Source organism: Chamaea fasciata, unplaced genomic scaffold (genome assembly GCF_029207755.1).
Source record: "Chamaea fasciata isolate MVZ Bird 193981 ecotype frontalis unplaced genomic scaffold, bChaFas1.0.hap1 SCAF_9, whole genome shotgun sequence".
NCBI classification, from domain to species: domain Eukaryota; kingdom Metazoa; phylum Chordata; class Aves; order Passeriformes; family Sylviidae; genus Chamaea; species Chamaea fasciata.
Genome location: NW_027094094.1, coordinates 9,641,248 through 9,667,253, shown reverse-complemented (window position 1 = coordinate 9,667,253; position 26,006 = coordinate 9,641,248). Strand labels below are relative to the sequence as shown.

Here is a 26,006-nt window from a genome sequence, read left to right as displayed (position 1 = left end):
TATCCCTGTGCAGGGAGTCACCTGTTCTCAGCTTGCAAAGTTCAGTGCAATCCTCTGGTCCATTTATTCAGTGGGAGCAGATTCTGCAAGGCACGAATGTCTGGAGACCAGCAGGCCTGGCGAGACACTGTTGTACCTGAGCTGCTCTAAAGGTTGCATTTTAAATGTTCACAAACAGACAGTTTCTTGCTGAATTATGTAGACATTTATGACATCTGTTTTCTGTCTGAAACAAAAGGCAGTAAGGTGCAAAAATGTCACTCAGTATAAATAGGCATACAGTACAACTTTGATATTAATTTTGTTAGGATAACGATATGAACTTTAGTGTAGCTCTAAGCTAGCCTGCTGATTCATCAGATTTTTCAGATTTATCTTACTTAAGTTTTTGGAAAGTGGTGAGGTAAAAGGTATTGTTGCAATATTTATACAATGTTGTTTTATTCAGATTGCATCTAAATTTTTTCCATGTCATTTTTCAGGTTAGCACTGCTGCTACTTTCTACTTTTGCAGTACATAAGCCTTTCCAGTGTGCTAAGAGTCTGTCATGTATCATTGAGCTGATTTTTGACAAGAAGAAATCATGTTTTTCACTGTTTCTAGGAAAAATGTTATTGAAGACCTTTTTTTTTTTTTTTTTTTTAAAGAAAAGAAAAGGATGCCTCATCTGAACAGATTTTGAAGAATCTGCTTGGAAGGGATTGTAGTGGTTTTCTTTTTACTTTTTTTTTTTTCTTTTGAAGGAAAACATCTTGTTCCTGTGAAGGGGACCCGATTTATCATGTGTTTTCCAGAATTATTAGTATATGTGAAATAATCTCTTAATCAGGCTCGAAGTTACAAGCGGAATAGTATTCAGTGCTGGGGCTGAGGGTGTTTTGTGTTCTGTGATGCTGGGGGTGAGGATGGAGAGTATTCATGGTAGGTCCCGACATTTCATGGTTCTTCACAGGAAGGTGAGCAGAGCCTTCTTCTCATCCTTGTTTGTTTCACTTTTATCTATTATTCTATCCTGGGAAAGAAGTCTCTGGGATCCTCTTGGGAATCTGTCAGAATGTGGATGAACTTGCAATAAATTCAAATGCTGTAATTTTTGGGTTTTTTGTAATGCTAATGCATTCAATGTTGAGTGGGGAAGAAAACATGTAAAAAGCTAAATAAAAATGCTCTTAAGAAGTTATGAAAATTAAGTTTTCAATATAAAGCAATCAGAATTAGGGAGGTGTGAATGAGATGGCATCCAGCAGTGTAGGTGACCGTACTTGTCACAGTGTGTTTGATACCTCTCCAATCACTACATACTTTGGACATCTCCAAGACCCCCTCTCCACGCAGTGTGTAGGAGCAGGAGTGGTGCCTGTTGACTGATTATTTTCTCGGTATTTTTATGTCTGTGATACTCTGTTATGTAGAATTTCTTATCAGCTGCTTCTTGCCCATCCTCTGTGCCTTCCAGCCTCCCATTCTTGTTCTTGCTCCAGCTCCTGCTTGTTTCTCAGCTTGCCTGTGCTCCACGCAAGAGCTTTTTCCTCTGTGTGGCTGCTGTGACCCAGAGGAAGGTGGGGAGGACAGTAGGAGAGTGTCTCAGCTGAAAGGAATGGCCTGTTTGGCCCCTCTGGGTTTGACTTGCTCTGTGGAAATGCCTTGGATCAGAAGCTGTTGGTGTTGAGGAGGTGAAGCAGGCTCAGGCTGTATGAAATACTCAGCGCTTTGTTGCCACAGGAACTCCTTGTAGTTTTCTTATCGGACTTTGAGTGACCAGGAGGGAATATCTGGTGAAATTCACGGTGGCACCAGATATTAAAATAGATTCGAAGCCCCTAGTCTAAACTAAAAATGCCATAGTTATGAAATTGGTGTTAAGATTACCTTCAACTTGAGCAAAGCAACGTGGTTTTACCGGCTGTTAGTCATGCAAACAGCTGAACCGAGTAAATTATGTTACCTTTCCCCTCTATTTTCCTGCTCCCTCAAGGCCCCTCTCTCCAACCCCAAAACAATCAAAAAACCCCTGAGGGCTAGCAGGCAGATGCTGGTAAATGTCAACTTGAAGGAGTGAAGTCTTATACAGATCAATGTGATTGAAGAAGCCTTTGCCTCAGAGCACTGGCAGTATACAGGGCTACCTGAATACCTATGGAATGCATCTCTTTGTTTCAATAGTACTTCACTGCTTTATGTCGTTGTGTTTAATTCTGTTATGCTCAATGGGGGACAGCAGTTGAAAGCTTTGAAAGAGGCTTGGGAGCAATTTTGTTCTTCATCACCTCCTCGGGGTGTATAATGAGCCTACATTGCAGTGGTGCCGTTGATTTGCGAAGTTCCCCGAGGTATTTCTGAGTTCCTTTGGCTTCTCCAGCTGTGGCTGAGCATCATTTCAAGCAGTGGTGCAGGAGCATGGAATGTGGTGGCCATTGGAATGTGGTAATCTGCTTAACCATGTGCAGTAAACGCAGCATTAGAGGGTGAGGACAGGGAGGGAATAATGCAAAATCCAGTTGAAACTGAGTGGGCAGAATGCAATTAACCTCAGAAATGCAGCAGTTAAAAATGAGGCTCCAGCTGGAGTGGGCACACATGATGCAGGAAAAATACCATTTCTCTTTCACAGTTTCTAGTTCTTGGATCTGAGTAGTAGGATGGCAGAAGTGGTCAGTCACATCATGTTTAGGCAAATGATTGCTGGAGAAAAGAGATGAGAGTATTTTTACTTACATCTAGTTAGCTGAAACATAGCAATTTCTTTATATATGTTATATATATAATATATATATATAATCCTGGCCTGAATCAGTTTGCTTTCACCAGGGAAGATACGTTTATCTGATAGAGTCAGATTACAAAACCAAACAAAAAAAAAAACAACCCAAAAAAACCCAATCTCACTGGAAAGAACATTGCTTAAGCAGTAATGGGGGAAGATGTGTAGATCTTGTTGACTTTTCATTCAGGATAGTCTACATTTGTTTTGGTTTCCTGTAATATTTAATGTAAACTTTGTGGAAAATATGCCATCATAAAGAAACAACTCCAGCTGGTCATTGTGCCGTTTTCAAATAAATTTTATTCAATTTATTTGTAATGAAGCAGAAATGTACACTTAGAGCAAATTTGATGCTGATTGCAGTTGTTATCTTTTCTCTGGGAAGAGTGCTGATCTGTTCAAGGAGCTAGTTGTTGTCTAAGAACTGCTCAGATTCAAAATATGTTAATGATTTGAAAGGTGAGGAGATGTGTAATTGGAAACATGTGGTAAAGTATTTTTTTGGACTTTGACAGACACTTCTGTAACTTCCAAATTCACAATGTTAGTTGAAAAGTAAATGTTACTGCAGATTTCCTTTCAAAGCTTTAGTAATATTTAAACTAGGTGTTCGATAAAACAAATATGTCCAGGCTTTTGTTGTCTTAACTGAAGATCAAGAACTGTAAATAATTTTAGCTAAAAACAATAAAAAAATTGAAGAGAGGCGAGATATTGTTCAGTGCCGAGCTGCAATAATGTAGTTAATTTGGCTTTGTCTGCTAGAACATAGAAGGTAGAGTCATCACTCCTTTTTTCACTGTGTTAAAAACACATTTTAAGTTGTTTTTTAGATAGGTTTTTTTTTTTTTTTTTTTTTTTTTTTTTTTTTTTAATTTAGCATAGTGTTCCTCTGCAAAAGGATCCAGTGACTTACAGTCACTAAATATAGTCAGAAAATTTGAGGGACTGAGAATCATCCAGCACCGAACTTTGTGAAATCATCATAATTATTACAGCAGGTTGAAGAAGGTGAGCAAACTTATTATGTCAGATTCAGAGATTAAATAAATGGAGAACTGCTACGATAAACAAGATTTTTGGTAGATAATTCTGTGTTGCTTTTATGGGCCAGGGTGGGATGCTACCCTAGATAGTCGCTGAGCAGTTTTTGGTTTAGCTGTGATGGCGTTTTGTGTGTACTTTGTCCCAATTTCTGTAGAATTAACATAACTTAATTTGTTGATAATATAGATAATTAGTAGATAATATGTTACTCTGCTGATGCTTTTTGTGTTTACTTTCTCACTTGCTCATTATTCATGTTTAGTCTCTTTTTAGTAGGTTTTGTTTTGATAAGTTGTTTTTATTGCTCAAAGGAAATGATGAATGAACTAAAAATACTTGTTGCTAGTTTGTATCATCACCTTTGCTGGGACCAGTGCCATTTTCTGTCAAATTTGTAACAAAGCGGTGTGTGGCAGGTTGTTTCCTTTGCTTATAGGAGCTGTTGAGGGATCTGAATAGTTGTGTCTGGGTGCTTTGTAGTGGTAATAGTGAGAGGTTGTTCTATATTGGAAATTAAATTTTGCTCTTGCAGAAGGTTGTATGCTGCTATAGATAGAGAAGCTGTATGGTCACAAAAACAAGAGCTGGGTTTTCCTAGACTAATATATCCATTTACAATGACCGTTTTAAGAGTATTAGAACCGGCACTAAATCTTGGAAATTTGTTTCATCTAGAAAGTTAGGATTTTCAAATTTCATGTGTTATTCAGGATTACACAACCTGCTGATACAGTGAGTTGCCATGGAAATGGAGACAACCAGCTCAAAAGGTACATGCTGGGGGGCCACGCAAGCAGAAGGTACCTTTTTACATATTAAAATTAGCTGCGGCATGGAGTTAGCAGAATTCTTTGCTCTTGGATCTATTTCTACAAAAACATGTAGTGGTATTTTATAACTTGGCCAAAAAACTAGTGGGTTCTTGTTTCTGCAGAGGAAAAGAGAGAGTACTTCTCAAAAATAATGTTGGAGCACACAGAATGAATCACAGTATGTATATTTTTGTACTTGCTAGGTAAGTTCAAAGGCAGGGCACAAAAGATTATTTCTACCTCCTAGGAACTCAAGGTGTAGGTGACGTTCTGTCTGCAAGTGTAGAACCTTCCTGTCCAGACTGCTCTGGACTTTGGTATGTGACATGGCACTTAGTGCAGGGAGGTACTTCCAGAGAGCAGCAGAGCTGGTGACCAGGGAGTGAAAAGATGAATTCCAAAGCTTCAAACCCAGCAGTGATGTCCATGTGCCTGCCCATTTGCTCTGGAAGGGCACAGTTGTGTCAGAAGCTGGGATGGGATGTCCTGGGAGATCTGCCTGGTTCTGCAAGCACACAATGATCAACCTTCAAAAACTTTAGAAACTCATTTGCTTATTTATAGTAACTCCAGGTGTAATTGCACATAGGCTTGTAATTAGGTGCCTATAGTTACAGATGCGCTTGCAGATTTAAGACACCACAAGTGAAGTGTTAGGAAGCCTTTAGAGATGGTCTAAACGGAGCTGTTGCCCTCTTGGCCTGACGTTTGTTCAGTTATTCCCTCGACCCCTCGGTTTTGCTCCAATGTGAGGCTGGGTTATGCTGGTTGTGCTGTTTGGCAGCCGTGGGAGCAGCAAACAGTCAGGATGGTCTTGGCTGCAGTCCTGTGGTAGATGAAGATGTTTTAAAGGGCTTGGAGGGCTGTCAGGGCCCAGGCCTCCCCCTTACCCAGCTCTGCAGGCTCAAGCTGTGCCTGCAGTGAACAAGCCGCTCCCGCAGTGTGAGAGGGGATTAGGGTGCCACATCCTGGGGTGTTGAAATCAGGCTGAATTGGTAGTCTGTGGACAACCATCTGCTGGCCATCCCCTTACAGCACTGAGACGAATTTAATGGTTAGTCTTCTCCATTGAGCAAGCCAACCAGGGTAGCTGGCACAACGAGCCATGACAGTATTGCCCTGCTGCCATTGAGCAGTCATTCTGCAGCCATTCCTGTACTCTGGAATAACAGATTTCTTCCCAAAGAAGAGAAGCTGTCTAGCTGACATATTTCAGGAGCATTGCTTTTGTTGAGATAGCTGAGGCGGTTTTTGGTCTCTGGTGGAGTGACGGCTGGTTGTTCCCTCGCTGTCTCCATACCTCTGAGCGAGGTTTTGTGTTCAGAGGAGCTGTGCAACCACTGGGGACTGATTCAGCAGTTTGGTCCCAGCTGGTCCGTGGTGGCTGCAGTGGCAGGAGCTGAAATGTACTTATGCAGATGAAAACTCTATAGGTCAGATGTTTGAAGCTAGCAAATTGTAGGAGAGAATGTGCTTTGTTTGCAAGTGACTCGTTGGCTTAAGCTATTTGGTTTTCCAAATGAAAGTAGTGACTGGTGGTTGGGTTTTTTTTTGGGTTGGCTTTTTCTTTTCTTTTTTTTTTTTTTTGCACATATGTGGTATTGAGAATGGAAATTCATTGTTGCCACTTGGGCTAAGCTTTAAATTTCATCCATTGCTTAATGATGTGTTCATCTTTGTGGTGTACTGGAATGTGAAATGTTTTTGATGTATCCCATGCTGCTCTAATTAAAAGGTAAATATTTCTAAAAAGGTAGGGTTTTTTTGGTTTTTTTTTTAGTGTGTGTTTGTTTGTGAAGAGGTGTTGCTGCAATTACCAGATAGCATTTGAACTCTGCCTTGTTGTTAAGAGTTACTTAGGGCTGACTAATCAAAAATACTTAGATCAGAATTGCAATCTCAGAACATTTTATTTATTATTGTGTAGTAAAATAGTTGTCTGCTTATTTCAGACTCTTAGGTATGAGCTGATTCCTTATTTCTTTGACTTGTTTAATATTCAGAATGATCCTCTGCTGTTATTTAGGTTGAAAAGTCCTAGCCGTGATGTGGGTCAAGTTTAGTACACAGAGTGAAGAGAAAAATCATTCCTATTGTGATAAAAAGTTAAAAAGTTCCACATGTACTAAAAAAAATTTCTTTCCAAAGCAGGCCTGTATGTCTCTTGCTACATTACAGTAGTGAAATTCTGTTACAGTTGAGTGTAGTGTGTTACCCTTGAGTTAAAACGATGCCTTAGATATTACATGCTTAGAATATCAGAAATGTTTATGGTTTGAAGTGCCTGGTTTGGCTACAGAAACACAGAAGAGGAGCCAGTGAGGGTTTAGGTGGTGCTGTAAAGTGACCATTCTGTAAGATGACGTGCCATGATGATTTTCCTTTGGCAGAGAAGACTGCTGTTGGTTAACCTCGTCACTTGAGGGGAAAATGTTTCAGCTGTGGGAGACTCTTTTATTTCATTTAACGATTTCTTCTTCAAGCCATCTCTGTGAACTCACAGGAAACTTTCATATAATTGCAAGTCACAAGACACTTGAACGCATCCTCTGGGAAGTGAGGGAGTGCTGAGAGTAATTCATGCGGTGAACAGCCTGTTCTGGGGGGTCCCACCACTTTGCAGTAGTGGGTAGGAGACAGTTAAGGCTTTTACAGCCTTACTTGAATAGTAGTTGGCTGAAATCTTTTATCTCCAGCCTCATATTGTGTTCGATAGTGACCAGGAAACATCGGTATTTATATTGCCAAATTGCAGTGATTAGTGTAGTGTTATTCCTAGAACTGCAAAATGTTCCTACATTACCACACTTTTAAAAAAGCATTTATTGCATAAATGTTTTAGGTTGTGTTGCTCAGAAAAACTGAAATCTCTTTTCAATTACTTGTACATATTAAAAAAAAATCATTAAAATATTCAAGGTAAATGTGCTCCTCTTTTCCAGACAGTAGGGAAGGTGATACAGTTTAAGCTGAAATTGCTTCTGTTTCTGAAGTTTCATCAGTTACAGATGACAGAAAAAACGAAATACATCTGGTTTATGTTCACCAGGCATCAGGAGGAGTGAATTAAAACTCTGAAGTTGGTTATTTGTAGCTATTTACAAATATTTTACTTTAAAAAAAAATACTCGGAACAGGGAAGAGATTATTTTCCTTAACGTCTCTAAAAGTTTTCCTTCCCCTCACATACTGTGCCAAGCAAGAGTCTTATTAAATTTTCCAAGTTCTCTGGGACATAATAGTTAAATGTTTTTATGTCAATTAATATTGACAGGAAGTCAGTTTGAGCAGCGTTGGAAAATGGAAGTAGTTGGCAGAACTAGCTAATTTCACTGAATTTCCTTCTGTTAAAAATATCTCTAAAAGAAGCTCTCCTTTTGAGATACAATGAATGCTTGTTTGACTGTAGTTTAGAATTGATGGTGACTCTTGTCCTTTAACCAAAAGGGCTTAAAAATATGCATAACCTTTTGAAACATATTTAACTTCCTTTGTAATATCTGTAATTATACTTGTGCCCACCAAAAGTTTACATATATGTTTAACTTGATGTATGTGAGTAACCCCATCAGCTTGAATGATCTGCAGTAGAGATCATGTAGAGCAACTTACGTGAAGTTGAGCATTTAATTTCTTTCTAGGTACAATTAAAGTTATTGCTAACAAAGGCAGTGAAATGCGTGCAGATTATTTGGAGCACTTGCACTGCCGAGCTGCTTTCAGCAGCACTAATCTCCAGCAGTCTTTTCCTTTCTGAGGCTCTTTCTAAACCTCCTCCAGCTGCTGTGCACATAAGAAATGAAACAAATCTCTTGGTGGGTCCTAAATTTGATTAAATTGAAAGCTCAAGAGAGCAGCAGCCCTTTGAGTATTTTGCACTTCGGGGACTCAATGAGGAGCAGTAGCTGTTCTGGCACTGCTACACGTCTCTTTTCTGTGCATTTTCAGAATTCAGAAACTGTGTTAGTTCTTGATTCCTTTGTGTTACTGTTTCATAATGAAAACATGTTGTCAAGCCTTTCGGGCTCCCACCCTTTAGTCAGCTGTGTTTTAGCATTGGGAGTCATTACAGTTCCTATTACTGGAGTTTTACAAGCGTGTAGATTATACATTGCTGAGAAGAAGTTTTAAATATAATCTGGTGAGGTTAGTAATCTTGGGGAGAGGTCAAATTAATGGATGGTGTAAAAGCTGTGTGGAAATCGTAAGGATACAGTAAAGAACTGGCTTGTGCTGCTTTAGAAGACTTAACACTGCAGAGAATTTCCATGTTAAAAACTGTTTTTGCTTGCTGCTGCTAGCATTCAGCCATGGTCCATTACAACAGAGTTGTTCAGAACACAGGAACTGGAGGCAATGTTGAGCTTCTTTGGGGGGGTAGGTTTTTTGTTTGTTTATTTGTTTTGGGGGTTTTGTGTGGGTTTTTTTTTTTTTTCCTATTACAGTGTTTGTAGCACGCTTGGTGATGCTGCAGCAGTAATGAATCAGGGTGAGGGACTGGAAGGCACCTCCTGGGGCAGGTTCTCTTTTGAGTGTTGCTACTAAACATCTGGGTTTGCAGCTGGGGTAAAGTGCCTTGTCCTTCGGATCATTTAAAAATAGATTTTCTTTACCTTTTCAAAAAATACGAATGAAAAAAATATATAGTAAATTGTGCAGCTTTGTGTTCTCCATGTACATTTTTATTTTTGAAGGTAAGCATTCACAGCATAACCATAGTTAAAAATGGTTACTTGAGCTCTGCTAAAAGATGTTTGTGTTTATAGTACTTCCTGATGGCTTAAGTATACAAAATATTATTTAATTGATTTTGATTACAAGCTTTATGAACTTGTGCAGAAGTTGGAGTGCCAGGACAGTGATACAGCTCCTGTGAGGTTTTAAGAGTATTTAAACAAGGTGACTGGGAAACAAGGGACCTTTCTTCTGCAGTGGCTACTGCATATCAAAGCTAAAAGGTGAACTAATAGGGAGACATGAAATTATTGTTGCCATCGATTGTTTCTTTTTCTTCCACAAAGATACATTCAAAAACCTTTCCACATTACTCAGAATGGTGAAGTTCTTGGGCATGTCATGTGTTTTGAATTGAAACGTGAAGAAAAGCTGCTTTCCATGATGCATGATGATTTTGTAAAAATGTAAATGGGTCTTTATAGGTTTCAGACATCCGCTCACTTCTTAGGCTGCATTGTAGTCATTGAGGGGGAAAATTCAAGATGTGGTGAAGGTATATTGTATCCTACTCCCAAGAGAAATTCCTTCATAATTTTACTTATCTTGAAGCATAATGTATTTCTTCTAGACTTTGGGCTGACTTTTTTATAGGTATATTTTAAAAATCCTTGTGCTTGGTTCTTCAGAGCACGTGACACTGGTGAGAACGTTCTGCTGCTCCACATTAATAGCGGAGACCTGTGGTTCAGAGCTGGTCAGAAGAGATGTCTCAAGGCAAAGTGTTTGTGTTACTGTACCATATTAGATTTTACTGTAGATTGAATGGAGATTGTTTTGTGCTGAAAGAATAAGCCTGTACAGGTTTGTTTGAGGAGGCAGGCACTTAGAATTATAGCAGGTATGTATTGGCTGATTGGGCATTGAGGGAAGAGAATATACATGTTGATCACCAGGGAGTTATTGTAAGAACTAGGTAAGACATAAGATGGTGACTCCAATGTATTACTGAAGGCAGTATTATGTTTGAGAATTGTGATTTTCCTTCCCTCACGTGTACTAATTAATACAGTTCTTGTACCACAGTGAGTCTTGTGAGCAATATGTGTAGTATTTTTGGTTTAGCCTTGGGTTTTTCATTGACGTTTGAACAGAAGGACAAATCATTAACCTGAGTTAGTGAGCACAGGCTTGATGTAGAAACATCCAATATTTAACTGGAAGTTTTATATTTACACTAACTTTGGCTTCTCTTCTCTGTGTTCCAGAAATACTAATACGGAGCATTTGACCTGATCTCTACAGCTGAATCTCCTGATAGTAGGATTAGGAAAGAGTGCCTTCAGAACCAATATGTAGCAAATGGGTGTCACACCTCTGAAGCTCCTCCCTGGGTTCAACGCTTGCGCGTTTTAAGGATCCTTGTTGCCTCAGCATTGAATTGTTCTTGTGGACTTCAGAAACAGATTTCATGTGGTGCTTGCTGAACGTTGAGTCACCATGAGTAGTAATCTAGGAAAAGAAAAGGACTGCAAAGAGAAGGATCCAAAAGTCCAATCGTCAAAAGAAAGGGAGAAGGAGGCTAAGGCCTCTGGAGGGTTTGGGAAAGAGAGCAAAGAAAAGGAGCCTAAGACCAAAGGGAAAGATGCCAAAGATGGGAAGAAGGACTCCAGTAGCACGCAGCCTGGGGTAGCTTTTTCAGTGGACAATACGATAAAAAGACCTAATCCTGCCACAGGTACTCGCAAAAAATCCAGCAATGCTGAAGTGATCAAAGAGCTAAATAAATGCCGGGAAGAGAATTCTATGCGCTTGGACTTGTCCAAGAGGTCTATACACTTGCTTCCATCAGCTATCAAAGAGCTAACGCAGTTAACAGAACTTTATTTATACAGTAACAAACTGCAGTGCCTACCAGCGGAGGTGGGCTGTCTTGTGAATCTGGTGACACTGGCTCTGAGTGAGAACTCACTCACCAGTTTGCCTGACTCTCTTGATAACTTGAAGAAACTGCGCATGCTTGACCTGCGGCATAACAAACTGAGAGAAATCCCCTCGGTGGTGTACAGGCTAAGCTCCCTGGCCACTCTGTACCTACGCTTTAATCGTATAACTACTGTGGAAAAGGATATCAAAAACTTGTCAAAACTCACCATGCTTAGCATACGAGAGAACAAAATCAAGCAACTACCTGCTGAAATTGGTAAGTGATTCTGCTGACTGAAAGTGTGATGATGTTTTTACGTTCACTTTGCAGTTCGGTTAATTATACATAAACTGTCACTTTTCCTACTGCTCTTCATTTAAAACTACGTAAAATGATGCTCTTGATCATACTGTTCCACTGTTAGCTTGAGAATAGTCAATGCCTTGTATGTATATATATATATTTTTTTTTTTTTGAACAACAAAAGCCCTTTTTCATCTGTCATCTTAAAATCAGATGTATCTTGTTTCCATCATTGCTTTGTACCTTCACATATTGTATCTTGGGAGCTCAGATGGTTTAAAAAAAAAAAAAAAAGAGATACAGTGGCATTGTTTAAGATTTTTTAGAAATCGTTAATGAACTGTTCCAAGTTATAAACACATTATAGACATGTTACAGAGGGGTGTGACCACAATTATACAAGGTAGAATAGGTAATAGGTAGCTACATGCTATTAACATGAGCAAGCTGTTGGGTGCTGTAACAGTTAATAATCCAGGTTAATGATTTGTGCAGGTGTCTGCCTTTTGTAGGTCATGAGTATATTAATACGTGGACTCTGAAGTGACCAAATGTTGTACACATGGCTGATGATTCTTATGACTTTGTAATGAACAGTGTTTGTTTTTCCAAACATTGTTACAAAGGTTCGAAAGATAGTGAACTGGTGTGAAAGTGCGTTATTACTTTAAATGGTTATCACACAAGACGTGCTGGACAACTGTATAGCGAGAACTTCTGTGTTGCTCCTAATGCATTCTGCTTCATGGAAAATATGTCTTTATAACACTGTTCTCAAGCAATATTTGAACAATATGTGTGCCCTATAAAAGTGTGATTCTGTTAATCAGTAGGTTTTTTTTCTATATATCACCAATTTTTAAAATGCAAGTATAGTTTAGCCCTTTTGGGGGAACATAAACTTCATGCGATTAAGAAATCGCTTTGACTTTCTTCAAGTGTGGAAAAAAAACCTTGTGAAAGCCCTTGTAACACTGTGAGTAATAATTCCCATGCCCTGGTTCCAAAAGCTGCTGTGGGACTTTCTCCTGTTGTCCAAGCCAGTGTGTGAGTGTGTTCCTACCAAAGCAGCCCCTATGGTCACTAATTTTGCAAAGCTTGGGAAATGCTCTTGTTTGTATACCTGACGGATCTTTCTCAAGCCAACAGTGTTTGCTCTTTATCTGGCACATTGATATGAAAGATACATAAGATAGCATGTTCGTGATGGCGGGAACTCCTGGTCGTGCCTGAAACTGCCAATCCACCTACCAGCAACACCCAGTACAGAGAGCTCTCTCCGTGCTAACAGGAGTGAAGAAATGCAGTGGTGGTGCCAGCTGTTGGTCTGAGCCTTTGGCCACCTGTGGCAGCTGCTGGGGATGGATTCTGCTGGAGCCACAGGAACATATTTTGCTAGGCAGAAATGAAATGGTCAATGCGGTATGTTTTCTGATCCACGTGATTTTTGAGTTGTCATGAGCATCTCAGCAATCCTTTGAATTTCCCCTGGGAGAACGAAGGAATTACAATTTTCACTTAATTTGACACTTCAGTTTAAGTTCAACAGTCTCGTTGAATTTTTTACTGATCAACAAATCATACTGGAAACCATGGGGCTGATGTTTACAGAAAACCCAGCATACTGCGTGTCTCTACGTTTATTGAAGAAATTGTGGCCAATTTAGCTGTTATACAATTGTCAATATTGTACCTTGTTCTGTTTGTGGCTCAGTTATTAGTTAATCCAGCAAAGAGCCATCTTCTGAGTTTCAACTGCGGATAGTGCTGCATAAATTTAAAGTAATACTAGTAGTGTATGAAGAAAAAACTTCTGTGAGGTGTTGGATCCTAGTGTTTGGTGTTGTGCTTTAGAAATTTCTCTTAGTGTTTGATACTGCAGACATTGCTGTTGCTGAAACCTCTTTATTTCGTTTGTTGAATATGGTTTACATTAATGTAATGTCTGCATGTGTTTGTTCACAGTAGTCTTGAAAGAGGTCATGTGCAACTGCTTCATGGAAAAATTAGTCGGTACTTGTGTCAGGAACATGTGACTTGTTTGTTTCTTTTGTAATTTTTTTATTGTCTTGATATGTATACAGGCAGTGTTCTCAGTTCTCTGTAAAACCCTAGCTTGAGAACATTAACTACTTTGCTTCTGTCTTTGTATCCAGCAGTTAGTCCTGCCTTTATTTGAATTGTGATAATGCTCGTGTTTCTTGTTACGGGTCAGCACCTCATTGTGGAAGGCCTTTTAAAAGCACGAATCCAAGACAACTGTCACCCTTGTGAAGAATTTCAAAGGGAAACCATCGTTTCACAACCATGTTCAATAGCATCTTTTTTTATTCAAAGTAAATTTCTCAGACTAGATTGCCTGAAATTGAATCAGATGAAAAATAAAATTAATTGGTGTTTAAGTAAGACAAATAATGTGAACTGCCAAGACTCATAGTACAAGCACGTGAAAATCTTTTTCATCAGAGTAAAACCAGATAAAATAGTTTAACTTCTGTAATTGATTTCTACTCACTCACTTGCATGTTAATTTTTTTGATGAAATAATTGAGTTGAAAACACAGCTGAAAAATGAAACTGAGAACTTTATTTCTGACTTTCCAATGGAATTTGTTTCTTTAAACACTATTCCTCTACATTTCACATATGCACTTCAAAAAAACCCTTCCCTTTTAAGTCTCAATGCTTTTAATCCCTTGTGTGTTTTATAATACAGTATCTAAATACTATAAACTAGCAAGCACTCATATTATCAGCTTGTAAATAACACAGAAAGTTTTGTTGCTGCAGAGCGGGAAGTAAAATGAAGCCATTATCTTTTACAAAGCAATATCATGCGGAGCATTTCAAATTCTTTTTAAAAATGCCCCATTGTTCTGAGGCCTAAAGCTCACAATGGCATGCTAGTGTGCTTGTTCATATTTTTAAAAATTCAAAGCTTATGTAACCTGCTGACTTGTCCAGCAAGGAAGAGTCTTGTAGCAGTTAACTACGATGTGCTCGTGTTGCTGATCTGGTGCACACTGTGCAAAGAATCCTGGGTTTTCTTTACTTTGTCTTTTGAAAGTACATGTGCTACAAAAGGTTGGTCTGGACAAAAAGAAAATTAAAGATCCAGACTTCAGTTTGAAAAATGTTGCAATTGTTCCCTCAAAGAGGGATGGCTTTAAGTCTTACCCTGGTGCTACAGACTTGTGATGGCTTTCAAAGTTACTAAACAAAAATTTTCAGTTTTTTAGAAGAATAAATGGCATTCCAGTTTCAGGACCTTGTTGCTTTAAAATGAAGGGTCACCTGAAGCAGTCATCCCATTGCTTTTCTAGGAATCTTTAGTCTCCAGCCTTATAAAATAAAGTTTATTTTTCCTTCTACTCTCATTGAAATAAATTGAATGTAGGGGCTTTTAAGCGCTCTGATAATTAAGACCTTCTTCCAACACCCAGTATGTCTTTGAGTAGTTGATTTTTGTGCCAGTGATGTTCCATTGTTCTTAGATGCAGCACTTGCCCTCTGTTGCCTACATTTGTTCTCAGGTGGTCCTGGCAACTGCTTTACAACTGACCTATTTTAGGTGTTTGTTGTTTTGTGGAAAACCTGGAGGAGGTGAACCTGCCAGCTCTGAGCTGCGGGGAAATAAGCTGAAGTTTGGTTCTGTTTTGGACTTTCAACTGTCTTTAGTAGTTAAACAACACAAACTTTAATTAGGTGACTGCACTTGAGGAAAAGTTGCTTTGCATTTAAAACAAACATTTTAGTGAGAAAGAGGAAGTGTTATATACAGCTAGTAAACAGAAGTGTGTCTTTCTGGTCTTCCCCCCCCCCCCCCCCCCCGAATTAAGCACCTCTCATTCTGTTGCACCCAGTTGTTTTATTATATGTAAGCTTTATTATAGGTAGCTACATACTAAATAGCTTCTGCTTGTATTTATCAGACTTCTCTTAACACTTTCCTATCAACATCCATATTGTTTCTACATTTTTAATGTGATTTGAAATTATTTCAGTCAACTGCATAGTAAGCTGAGGTCTTGGTCATTGTGGTATTTTCAAATATATATTTGTTTGAATAAGATGTAAAAATACTTAAATACTTTGTTTTGGTTTGGGTTTTTTTCATATTTAGCCAAAAGCTCTGCAGGTGCATTAGTGGGAGTTTTCATGAAATGGATGTGCTAATGTATAACAGCTCCATGATACTGAAATTAGCAGTATCCACTCCCGTCCTGGCAGCTTCCCAAATGCTACTTTTGTTGTCTATTACTCTGGGTAGTTGAAATCAGTGGAGTTTCAGATCAGCGTGGAACTGGTGTGGGAGGAGGAGTGGGAGAGCATGAACTGGAACAGGGAGAGCAGGACCACACTTGGCCCGCACTGAGCTGTGGGATCAGCTGGGCTCGCTGCAGCTCACTGCAAAGCCTCTCAGGTAGGGTTGCTCTTGTTGTGTGTAAGCATATCAAGTGCGCTGCAGGTGCTCTGAGGAACAGTGGATTGCTGTCTGAAGAGAGCTCTTAAAAATGCATCAAATTATGTTTTCAGGATCTTTTTCTCTCCTTCCCGCTGCTTACCGTGTCTTGTACCACAGAAGCTGGTGTAGCTTATTGGAATCCTGGTAGCATTAGCTCAGCTGCACCTTCCTGAAACAATTTTTTGTAATGCTTTTATGTATAGTGGTGAGGATCCATTGATGGGAGTTTCTTGACAGTAAAGCTACTCTATGTTCTTTCTTACAAATTGCATCATACCTAACAGTAGTGATAAATGGTTTCGGAGTGCATCTTGCCCTGTATCCTGGTTCTGACTCTAGCCCTAAGCAAATGTGCATAGAAACAGAATAAGTTTATGTATGGGGCTTAACCTGACTCCTTGCCCACATCCAGCTATTTTCATATCATGGATTTCCTGAGCCTGGTGCGGCTTGTTTCTTTAGTAATTCTCAGTACACACTTCTTCCAAAGGCTTTTCCATTTTTTTCCCTTTAAACTCCTATAAATGCCTTTCATCTTCAGCAAGGTCCCCAAGTTTGCTTTGAATCTTGTTCCTGACCATGAAGGTCACTGTTACACAGATGTTCAATTTATATATGTATACACATATATTTATACACGCACACACACACATGCACACGCACACTAAGTGCAAGGCAGAACTTACCTCTTCACCTGGCTGTTCAATTTCTGGTGGCATCCACGGAATAAAACCTTAATGGAAAGGTTTCCATGTGAAGACTTTGCCAAAAGACAGTCTGGAGGGATAATTGTGGGGATGAGTTCACAAGGTGGACACCAGCTTCATCTCCTTATCTGGTAAATTGTCCATTCCACTGAGATCAAAAAGTGGAAGATTAGAGTGGAAGAATGTGAATGCTTTGGTGAGTCAGGCAGTCAGCATGAGAAGGATGAAAACCAGAGGAATTGTCTTGGGATGAGGCCAAGCAAATGTTCAGTTTGCAGGCTGTTACTTAAGCAAGCCTTTTGAATTTCTTATATTTGGAGTTTTATTGCGTTCCTCCATGTTGTGTTGAAGGAATTGTTTTGCACAGTCGAGATGATAATATTTTTTTAGCAAAGACAAGGTTGCATCTCTCACCAGTTTTGAATATTTTTCTTGTGTTAGCACACACAATTCAAATAAAATAATATTTTCAACGTGGTTGAAATTACATTTACATAGTTTCTGCAAGTTTCTTGAGACTCCAAATATTGTGTTTTCTGTCTGTGAATGCAACTCTTTTTCTGGGGAGAATCTGGTCAGGGCTGTTCTGCAAGGGAAATATTTTTAGAATGTAGTTCGGGGAATCTGCCTACACCAGACCAGGAATGTCTTTGAGAGTCTCTTCTGTTCTTTTCTTCCCCCATCTACCCAATATTTAGATCATTTGTGGTTTCTTCACTGCTTCGAAACTCTTTTTTCAAAACACTTGCACCTGTTTTGTTTTCAGTAGTATAGACAGTGACCAGATGTTGCAGCCACGTTAGTTCAGGTCTACTCACTCCATGCTGAATGTGGTACCTTCTTGTTAAACGACTCCTTAGTTGCAAAGCTTTTCAGTGATGTTCTGAATTTCATTTCCTTTTTTTTTTTTTAGCAGACCTGACAATACAGAGAAATATTTGTTTACATTATTTGTATCTAAGAACACCTTTCTGTTTTTCATCAATTCAAAGGGAAAAAAAATTTGTTTTTCTGGGCTTAATTGGTGTCTGCAAATGATGGTTGAGAATACTTTTATTTATTTGTATTTTAGTGTGATAAAAGCATGAAGTTGTGAACAGGATTGCAATAAATATAGGCATTGAAGCATGTTTGCTGCTCTCTAGGAGTCAGAGATAACGACTGTTTATTTGATCCAGTTCTGGTGGTTTTCTTGAGCTGCAGGAAAAGTATAGATCTTCTATTGACCAGCTTCAGCTTTAGTGTCTGGGTTCTGATTCTTGTGAAAGCTCTTGTGGGGATGCAGTTTTGTCTTACCAGCTAGTCAAATTCCTCCTGATTACATTTTCTTTAGACTGGCTTTAGGATAATGATAAAGTAGTCCTGCCTTTTTGACCTACTTGCAGAGCTTACTGGGATGATGCCCCAAGTGTAATTCCAGTGGATACTGACATCCTGTTAGAAGTCCAGGTTGTTTTTTTATTCCCTTTTTTTTTTTTTTTTTTTTTTTTTTTTTTTTTTTTTTTTAAATCAATGCTGCAATTATTTTAACTGTTTGAATACTTTCCTAAGTATTGAACAGAGGGGAAAAAAATCACTTCCCTCAGGCTGCCCTTGCTGATGCAGCCTGGAAGGTGGTTAGCCTTTATTATTTGAGCGCTTGTTCCACACTCAGAATGGATGGGATCCAGATGTTACCCCAGGTTCAGCATCACCAGGAGCCCCTGGTCCTTCCCTGCAGAGCTGTTTCTCACCTCCTGGTGCAGGGTTGTCCCCCTTTACAGGGTTATTCCCTGCTAGGTGCAGGACTTTGCCTTTTGTCTTGGCACTCAAATGAGGTTCTGCTGTCCACTTCAAATCCTGTCTTGAACCCTTGCTAGGACGTTTTTCTACATTTTACATTTATGGATTTTGTTTGAACATGTTTTTAATTTTATTTGTGTTTGTTGCTTTCAGTTGTAAGCAATAAATAAAAAGTCTGCTGTTGTGTCTTGTTGAAGCTTGTTTTAGAGCAGATTTTGAGTCTTTTCAGCTGAGCTTTACTTCTGTGCTTTTGAGTGGTTCCCACAACTAGATCCTGGTGTGCATTCAGCAAATTGTGAATACTATTGCTGTGCTTACTTCTTACTTATATTTTAACTTTGGTAGTCACTAAGTCACTCACGACCATATTAAAATTGCACTCCTTCTCCTCGGTAACTCTTCTGTGTAAGTTACAGTTGTGCAGTAATAATTCAGAATAGCTCTGACTGCTTACCTGTTCTTTTGGCAGTTGGTAGAGCAGAACAAAGAGCTCAGGCTGTCTGTCACTGTGATGTACTTGGGTCTCATAGAGAGAGAGGCAAAATATTCCAAAACTGTAAAATTGTTTTTATTTTTTATTCTAAAATCAGGAAATTTGTCCCAAAGACTTTTTGTAGACTGAAAATTCTTTTTCCTTTTTATTTTTCCCTTTGCCAGCAGAGAGCCAAATGAAAGATGAATAACTATGGAAGTTATGGGAACTCTCTGTAACTTGTGTCCAGCATTGCTGATTTTGGATAATTAATACTTACAAATTAGCTTACAACAAATGTTCTGACACACCAGCCTGAAGTCCCACTAATATTTGGATTCTCCTCTTCCTTCTACTTTCCATAAGAGTCGTGATCCTCTTGCTGTGTCATCTGGCCTAGGATTTATCATGTCGTGAAGGATTTCATAATGTTCAATCTGCTTAAGCATGGGCTGGCATGTCGTTAATCCAGTGGAAAACAGGCTACATTGCAAATTGTGTTTGCCATCCAAGAGTGGTGCCCACTGACTGAATTAGTGATTGGAGACACTGAAGCCTCTTTACTATTGACCTATATACTTTCTCCAACTGTTAATTTGTGTGTACGTCAGTGTTTTTTGATGAAGCAGTAGTTTGTGTTTTAAATGGCCAAAAAGAACTTTCGCAGTTTTGTAAGTCAGGGCATGTAACCTGGCCCTCTTGTCATAATAGGATTTCAAAGTTGGCCATGAAATGGGGCTATAATTCTGCCTCGTTAGGCTGAAAATATTAGTCATTGCATTGTGCTGTTTTTATAAAAGCAGGTATATTTAGCATTGTCATACTATAACATTTATTCTTGGTGTGTATGAGAACAACAGTGAGGTGATTGCTCACTCCACCTTTTTTAAGGATTGTTGAAGTGAATACTTAGCTGTATTTTTAACAGTTTTTTTAAATGGAAGGTGGTTGGAATCTTCACAAACTATCTTCTCGGAAAAATGCATTTGAATTATGTGATTTTTTTAGAGCCTTTTAACATTTTTAAAAACTACGTGCTAGGGTGTAACTGACTGTTTTGTGAAGGTTATTTATAGAGAAACTGTTTTATGTTTTTCAAATGGGCATTGCTCCTACTTTAAAATCTTTTATTGTCAAGCCAGCTAGTACATGCAATTCCTGTCTGCTCTCTTGGCAGACTTTGAGGTTTAATTGCCTTTTTTTTTTTTTTTCTTTGCAATCACCGTGTAATATAGTAAAAAAAAAAGAAAAAAAAAGGCAAAAAACCTCTCCCCGAAAAAACAACTAACTCCAAAACCTAGCACCTTCGTAGCTTGTTTTTTAGTTGGTGTGAGGGTACTTATCCCTTCAATGCAGTTGCAAGTAGTCTATAGAAAATCCTTTATTCACTACTATGAGCTTAGAACTTACCTGTTTTGGGCATTACTTGGGGCAGAAAAGAGTTAGTTCATTTGACCTGTGGTTTGTATTTCCCTGTAGCAGTGCTTGCCTTACCGTAGGGATTTTGGACGTTTGAACAGTATTTTAGTGAAATGATGCAGGAATTGTCCACATGATGAAAAGAAATGGGTTTTTCTTCAGGAAATTGCTTTCTGGTTAAGGCTGATTTTGATCTGCTGCACATTTCTAGCTGGCTTATTTCTGTTAAATCAAGATAAAAATGTGTTTCAGCAAATTTTATGTAGTACACAAAAAAATTGCATATGTCGATTCTCTTACTATGAATAAGATCATGAGCTCCTTAATCATTAGACATTTTTCTTTTTGGACCTGAGCAAATCTTTGCTTTAGGAAAACTTTCTTTTTGATTTTGACGTGCGCTTCTTAGCCTGGAAAAGCAAAAATGCCAGATTTCGGTTGTATCTTGGTGGAACCTATTTTCACTTTTTTTTTTTTTAGAAGCATTTCCTCAGTACAACTGCCACTGTTCAGACAATAAGGACACTTCCACACGCTGAAACACCAGCTCCTAGGAAGAACACTATGCAGATGGTCTCCCGTTTGGCCTCTTTGTATTTGCAGATCATTATTTGTCGCGTGGGCTGCTCGTGGCCTGTGTTTGTGCTGGTGTGACTCCTGCCGGAGCTGCTGTTGTGAGCAGCGCTGTGCGCAGCGTGGCCATTCGCGGCGAGCTCCGTGCGGTCACCCAGCCGCGCCGGGAGCTGCCCCCGCTGCGTGGCTGCTGCTCGGGGGCTGTGCTTGCCCTGCCCAGAGCCCTTCTCATGCCGCGCCCTGGGAGGTGTTCGGTAGTGCTGGTCACCTTACCTGTGCTGTTGCTGGTACTCAGACCTCAGAACAGAGAGCTTCTCACCCTGGAAAACAGCTTAAAGAGAAGACAGGCCACGTGGTGCCACAGGACATTACCAGCATTGGACTGGACCCTTTTATTTCCTTATTCCTCTGTTTTCCTACACTTGCCCTTCTAAGCTACACTGATTCCTCCCTTTCCTGTTCCCTAAAGATTCCCTAGCAGCTCTTCCCATCCCTAGCTGCTCTTCCTTTACCTCACAGTAGGTGTTCAAGCCTCCCATGCAGTAACAGCCCTCAGTCTGCCGAGGTGCTCTGAAGAGCCTTTCCATTCCTGCACCGTGTTACTCAGTTCTTCAGTTCTCTGCATGCCTTTGCATGTGAAAATGTAAAAAATCTTTTAGCTCAGTTGATTAGAGCATGGTGCTCATGACACCATGGGTGTGACTTTGGTCTCCCTGTGGGCCATTCACTAAAGAGCTGGACTTGATCTTTAGTTTCTGAGTTAACCTCTTTATATGTGTACTGGTAGGGTTATGAAGTAATTCTGAGACTTTATTTCATTTCTGTCTCAAATGGGCTGTTTAAGTTGAGAGGCTGGGTTCATGCTCTTCATTTCTGTGATCCTCAGATCTCTGTCATATCACCCAAAGGTTTTTCACCTTGTTAAGCATATGGGATGCAAGATTTCTTTTTGCCATACATCATGGAGAGCAACAGGACAAATGTACCTTGAGTGATTTTTGTTGATTTGCATGCTCTCTGTTGTAAACTATAAGTATCTTTATGTCCAAGAATAAGATTCCTTATTGAGCAATGTGCATTAAAAGCTGAATATTTCTATATCTCTTGATTTCCTTTGCTTAAGTCACTATGCTTCGTGATAGGGCTTTAACTTTTGATTCCTGCTCTAAAGCCTAAAATTTGTTGGGCAGTCCTCAATCTGTTTTAAAATTCAGTATTTTTATTAAATGCTTACCAGTGTTGCTTTTTAAAATAAAAAGCCTGCATCTTTAATGTAACAATATTAAGTGTGGCTGTACAAATTAAACTAAAGTGTTTGGTTGCCCTTAATTTTCTAGAGAGACATAGGCATTACTTTCATTATTTTTCCTCCTCGGGATTAGGTAGTAAGATGTTTGTTTCAAACATTTAGCTTGCTGTTGTCAAAGATATAAGCAGGTGCAAAAATGAAGTGCAGCACATGTTGTTGCAAAACCCCCAAGTATTTCTTTGACTTCAGCAGATGTAGAGTGGGAAGAGTCAAGTAAATGAGAACTCAGCGCGATGAAATGGAATTTATGCCATATTTCAAATTTGACATCATCGGTTAAGGTCTGAAGTGAAAACAAATGAAAACAGCAATCATGAAGTGGAAACTACTGCCCCAAAGTGTGTGAAGGTTCTTCAGTTACCTTACTAAAGCTTTGTGAGGCACTTTTTTTGTTTGTTTAAAGGGAGGGATGTTTAAGTCTACCTCAAGCTTTTCTTCCTCCTATTGCATTCTACACTTTGCCCACTTTTTCCATGAATAATAAAGATGCCATTGTCACAGACCATTAACTCTTGCTCAGTTTTTTTTCTTATATTTGCTTTCTTCTGCATGGTGGTGGCATTGACGTGTGTGGGTTATGCAGTGCTGGATACAGCACATTTATCTGTTGCCTCTGGTTGCCTGGACTACACTCGATTGCTGATGTAAGAGAGGGGACAAGCACAGTGATGGCATAGCTGCTTGAGCACCTGCTTTACATTTCCATCTTCTTAGTTTCCGGAAAAACATCCCATTTTGGGTTAATTAGTGCAGGAAATAAGATATGTGAACATATCAGTTATACATTAACAATCTAAAACAGAATAATGAAGCTTTGAGGTTGACTTTTTTCTTAGCCTTTCACAATTGTTCCATGATAGATGGTGAGAATTGTGGCTACGTGACATCTGAACTCTGTTGAGAGTCTGAATTCATATACTTTATGATTTATTAAATCACCAGTTATGATTATCTGCTGACCTAATGAGTAGACACTCTACATGTCAGAACTTGCCCAGGATAATCCTGCAGGCCTGTCGGCAAAATCCTTGTGTCAAAGATACAATGCTGAAGCTTAAAAATAGACATTTGCTCCTCCAAAGGAATTTGCTACTCTTCCAAATTTGTTGCTCACTGAGTCATGCCCCGATATACAAATGCAGTGACCTCATCTGTACTGGAGAGGGTAAAAGCTGTTCACATTGTATGCATTAATTTTACGTCTCTCAGATGCAAAAGATGTGAATAACATACACCTGTATCCATGCACACAGTTGGTTTTTTCTTTTTTTTTTCAAACCCGACAATCTTTTGCTCAGAACACAGTGTGTCTGACTTAAAAATAGGTGAAAGTACTGTTCAAAGAGTTGTGCCTAGCTGTACTTTTAAATTAATTTATAAAAGTCAGAAATTAATCAGTTCTGTTTAAAGTGGCTCTAAACTCCAAGCAAATCCAAACTTTTTTAATGCTTAACAGATAAGCCTTTTATATCAAACTTCTATTTGTATAGGTCTGCTTGCATACACTTTACTTATCTTGTCTTTTTTGTGATGGCTGAAAGTATTCAAAAATAGCATTCAGGACTTTGGATTATCTAAGTTGTCAGCCAGATAATTTTGCTGTCTCTTAATTGTTTATTTTGTGCCTGAAAGTAATTAATGATATAAAAACAGATGTTAATTTCTCAGAATTTCATACTATTCATTTATTTAGTGATGTTTTGAGCTTCTGGTCAGCCTGAAACAAGTGTAAGATGCAAATTTTGTACTTGTATTCCACAGATTGAACTGTCAGAATAAAATCAATCAATAATTAACATTTTTGTGGAAAATCTATTAAAGCTTTATCTGAGCTTTTTGAAATTGTTGATCAGGTTTTGGATCTCCCTGATGAAATTATGATGCAGTAATACCTTATTTTATATGTATAACTTCATGGTAGCAGTAGCTTTTTTTCAGCTTATCCCCAAATCCGTGTGATTCTATTAATCTCTGTGTGGAGGTCATTGTCAAGAGCTGTACGTTAAAGTCCTTTATGTTTTGGTTTTCCTGTGTGCTTTTAGGTGAGTTGTGTAACCTCATAACGCTGGATGTAGCGCACAATCAGCTTGAACACCTTCCAGAAGAGATTGGAAGCTGCACGCAGATCACCAACCTTGACTTGCAGCACAATGAGCTCCTGGACCTGCCAGAAACCATAGGTATGTGAAGAGGCTGGAGAAGAGAAAATAAATCACTATGTCAAAATGTTCAGTAAGGGGAACAAATTTAAGAATGAGTATTTGTTGGTGGCTGTAGAATGACTGGTGCTCAGCTCAACACAGCTTCACACTTGGGATTTAAAGCAAGGTGTGCTTGTTACCTTGAATGTTACCTTAAATAATTTAAGAATGAGAGTTACGGTGAAAAAAATCCAAATCCATTTCTTCTAAATCTTAAGGTGTTCTGTGGTTATAAGGAAGTGCCTGCTGCTTGTTTGTTCATTCTGTAATGAAACTGAGCATATAAAGAAATGAAAGGCTCACTTATAGTTGAAGTGTAGTACTTTGGCAGATAATTTTAACTTATGTCTTTGCCTAAAGAAAAATAGAACTAAAATCATAAATGTTTTAAATTAGTTATGTTATGTTCTTTGGTGGAACGTCTTAAAAATCTCCCAAGTCCACAAGGTCATCATGCTCTTATGCAATAGAATACAGAGAGTTTGCAACTTACATTGGGAAATATATGCTAAGATAAACACAATCCTGCTTGTTGGTTTCAGAATCTCATATGGGATAAAGCAACAAAATATGATTTTTTCTATCTCATTAAATTGGTTTTAAACAGATGGCAGAAAAAGATGACTGCTGTGATTTTAAAAGACTGAAAACAAGGCCATCATGATTTTAAGCTCTGTCAGCAGAACGTACTCAGAAGAATGAACATTATCAGTTTAATGTTATTCAATGTAAAGTAAAAAATATATTTATTAACGTACTTTAATGCATAGTAAAGTGATGAACCATTTAATGACACTCCAGCTTTTTTTCTAGCAGTAAATTGTTGAGGATGAAGTTACTGTGGTTTTTGGTCGAGAAAGTTTGACCTGAGCAGAGTTTACACTGGTGATGTATCCACTGGAATTAAACTTCCTTCCTGGATTGATGATATTTGTAAACTCTGGAGATCCCATTCCATCTGGAGTTTGCATCTATCTTAGACCACTCATAAGTACAGCCTTTATTTTTGTTGCTATTTTGTAGATCTTGCTGAATGTTGTTTTACATAACACTTATGTGTAGTGTATGTGTCACATTTAGGGAGTGAGTTCCCTGGATAAACTGTTAATTATGGGAAAAATTCCATAAGCAAGTGTGAAATTTCCATATTCAAGGCTTACAGACTAATGCTGTTAATTCCTGCACAGGGTAGTAGTATGGTTCACTAAGTTGTTTGGTGGTTGGTAGTCACTGAACTTCTCAAGGGACCAGAGAAATCTCACTTGTAATATGCTGCAAGACTGTACTTACCGGGAAAGGTCTTTGTGTAGGAGAGGCACAAAGTTATTAGGCAGTTAAGTCACTTGTGATAGATGGGAAATTGCTCACTCTGCAATCAAGATACTTTGGACTCACCTATTTCTTCAGAAAGTTTCTGTAAGCTTAGATGGTTTCTTTTGAGTCAGGTTCGTAGCTAGTTGGACTGGATTTCTACTTTCTTTGTTTAGTTTTTCCCTTGCATTGTCTTTATAATGTTTAGAAGTTACTTGCATTTAAATGTTGGTAGCTGT

General features: G+C 38.8%; 1 protein-coding gene across 2 annotated transcripts in view; it reads left to right on the top strand.

Annotated features, from left to right (window-relative positions):
- Positions 1-26,006, top strand: part of SHOC2 (SHOC2 leucine rich repeat scaffold protein) — a 59,960-nt gene that overhangs the window by 13,411 nt on the left and 20,543 nt on the right. For both annotated transcript variants that reach the window (XM_066190932.1, XM_066190933.1), the window contains exons 2-3: positions 10,567-11,501; positions 24,298-24,435. In XM_066190932.1, coding sequence (XP_066047029.1) covers positions 10,799-11,501; positions 24,298-24,435 — 841 coding nt within the window. In that variant the 5' untranslated portion in view covers positions 10,567-10,798. The remainder of the gene's footprint in view (positions 1-10,566; positions 11,502-24,297; positions 24,436-26,006) is intronic.